This window comes from Helicoverpa armigera, chromosome 9 (assembly GCF_030705265.1).
Source record: "Helicoverpa armigera isolate CAAS_96S chromosome 9, ASM3070526v1, whole genome shotgun sequence".
Lineage (NCBI taxonomy): Eukaryota > Metazoa > Arthropoda > Insecta > Lepidoptera > Noctuidae > Helicoverpa > Helicoverpa armigera.
This window is the reverse complement of record NC_087128.1, coordinates 5,283,007-5,285,520: the sequence shown is the minus strand read 5'-3', so window position 1 is coordinate 5,285,520 and position 2,514 is coordinate 5,283,007. Positions and strand designations below refer to the sequence as shown.

General features: G+C 39.1%; 1 protein-coding gene across 1 annotated transcript; it reads left to right on the top strand.

Annotated features, from left to right (window-relative positions):
- Positions 1–1,237: 1,237 nt before the first annotated feature.
- On the top strand, positions 1,238–2,250 carry LOC110375724 (uncharacterized). The gene is made up of 2 exons (XM_021333967.3): positions 1,238–1,378; positions 1,662–2,250. The coding sequence occupies exon 2, from the start codon at positions 1,670–1,672 to the stop codon at positions 2,075–2,077; it is 408 nt and encodes a 135-aa protein (XP_021189642.1). The 5' UTR covers positions 1,238–1,378; positions 1,662–1,669; the 3' UTR covers positions 2,078–2,250.
- Positions 2,251–2,514: the final 264 nt, after the last annotated feature.

The following is a 2,514-nucleotide window of genomic DNA, read 5'->3' as shown; positions in this document are numbered from 1 at the left end:
TCTATTGACTTACTGACTTCTAAAGATGGCAAGATGCAAACCAGTTCCTCAATTTCACCCGGCTTAAAAGGGAAAAGGGTCATTCGTGTATAGGTAGGTATATAGTAAAATAAGGAATTTATTTGTACTTTAAACTTGAAAGCAGTGCTTACATACTTCCCTGGATTGAGTCAGGATTTGGAAAGATTTAAGCAGCGCCATAGGATAATAGAATGATATGATTTTTATTAATATTGTTCGAAACACAACAGTAAATTAGAAACTTTAAAATTATGAACCGATTTTAAGAAATCTTTCACTGTTGGAAAGGTACACTATCCCCGAGTAATTTTATTCGGGTACGGGACGAATTTTCCCCGGGACGTGTTTGTACTAAGTTATAAATGTATATGTATTGCATTCACATACAATCCAAGATTGCAATTAGATACAAATAACTTTACCCAACAATTTCTAGATTTATACTATGCACCGAAGAGATTTACCACCCAAGTTTCGAACAACAGATTCTACATTCGGAGCTGTCGCTTGCTTCCGACCTTTCGTTCCGTCTACTTTCGCATCGCATTGTTTCGACATTTTCCTACTGGCAGTCTTTTGACATATCCTCAAGCATGTTGTGCTGTCCAACTCCTTGGGACACATTCTTTATGGTCTAGTGAACTGTACCTTTGCTGAGATTCAAGAGTTTCGAATTTTCGAATAAGGAATACTTTTGACTTCAACCTTTTTTCTTTTTTAAGCAGGACTTTTGCGTATTTTCACAATGTCTATGTGATGTTATGTCTTCAGTTTATGTGCCAGTATTGCATAAGGCATACTTAATAGGGTAGTGTCCAGGGTCGAAATAATGAAATAATATTTAGTCCGCTTTTTAGATAATAAAAAAATATTGGATACGTATTTTTTCTTTTTTTAATTAAACATAAAGTGACAAAGATAATACACTTCAAAAATTAGGAGTGGGGGCCTTTTACGTCACAGTGTCCTGAAAATTGTAGCAACTTGTGACGTCACACTCAACTTTAACACGCTATATCTTAACAAGTTCTGATCCAATTAAAAAAAGAAAAAATACGTATCGCTTAATTTTGGACAATCTACAAGACGGACTAATTATTATTTTTTAGGAAACTAGCCTATTCCTGTAAATGATTTATAAACTCATTTGTTTTGTAAATGACGTTTTCAGAACAATAAAGGAAGAGTCTACTAAACATTTATTAGCAGCAATTTGCAACCGTTGATAACAATATAATACCTTACTTCGGTAATCTGATAAAAAATCGATACTCCGCTTTATGGCTTTACATTTGTATAAAAACAGTGTATTCTTACACCAAAAATTATAGTTTTCACTGATCTTTGTGAAAGCAAGGTGAGTTAGAACAAAAAAAAACTAAAATTACTTCAACTTGTTTAAGTGTTATTCAAAATTAAACTTTTTCCTTGTAAGTCGCAAACAGTTCGTATAATTGTTAATTATGGTGTAAAAACTTAGTATATCGTGAATCAATTTTGTGTCTTCTAACTTATTGTCCATCTTGAAAATATACTCAACATTTTTGTATCCAAGATTCACATACATAGATTCACATATCTCATATACTCATAGCCATATTATTAGAAGACGCCTGTCTAACAAATATTTCTATTTTCAGCCAAAAAAATGAAATCCTTCGTTGCCCTGTTCGCCTTGCTGGCCGTGGCCGCCGCCAACCCTCTGCCCTTGGTGCAGCTGATCATCAACGTGGACGCTCCCGCCACCCCCGGCGCCGTCGTCCCTCCCAAGCCCGAGATCATCCCCACCCCCGTCAACGTCGTCGATGAGGCTGAGAACGTCGTCATCCCTGAGCCCGTGGTTCTTCCCGACCCCGTCCTCCCCGAGGTTGTGATCCCCGACCCCGTTGTTCTCCCCGACCCCGTCCTCCCCGAAGTTGTGATCCCCGACCCCGTTGTTCTCCCCGACCCCGTCCTCCCTGAGGTCGTCATCCCCGACCCCGTCGTCCTTCCCGACCCCGCCCTCCCCGAAGTTGAGGTCGGCCCCGCTGTTGTCCTCCCTGAGGAACTCAACTAAACGCGAAAAAGCAAGACAACGTCTGCTGAGCTCCAACTATGAAGACTCAAACTGAAGTGACTATTATTGAGAAACCTTCGACCAACGATTCGGAACACTGATGGACAAGCTAACTTCTATGAATGTACGGCAGATGTGATGCGGTTTTTGTATTAAAGAGCAATTGTTTTCACGAGGACTGTGGTTTATCTTAACCGTAGCTTAATCTGCACAATGCACTGCGATAATGCGATAAAGGTATAAAGTTTTGGATTAAAGCGTAATTGTAGAATTATGCAGGTTTTAAGACGTTATTCACACAGATTAGTGCACTCAAAACTCACTTACTTTAAATAACAAATAACCTCAAATTACTAAAAGATAGGAGAGGAAACACGCGTTCATCCCCAGGAAGCACACCAAGAACTTATGACGCGACTCACAAATCCTTACGAATC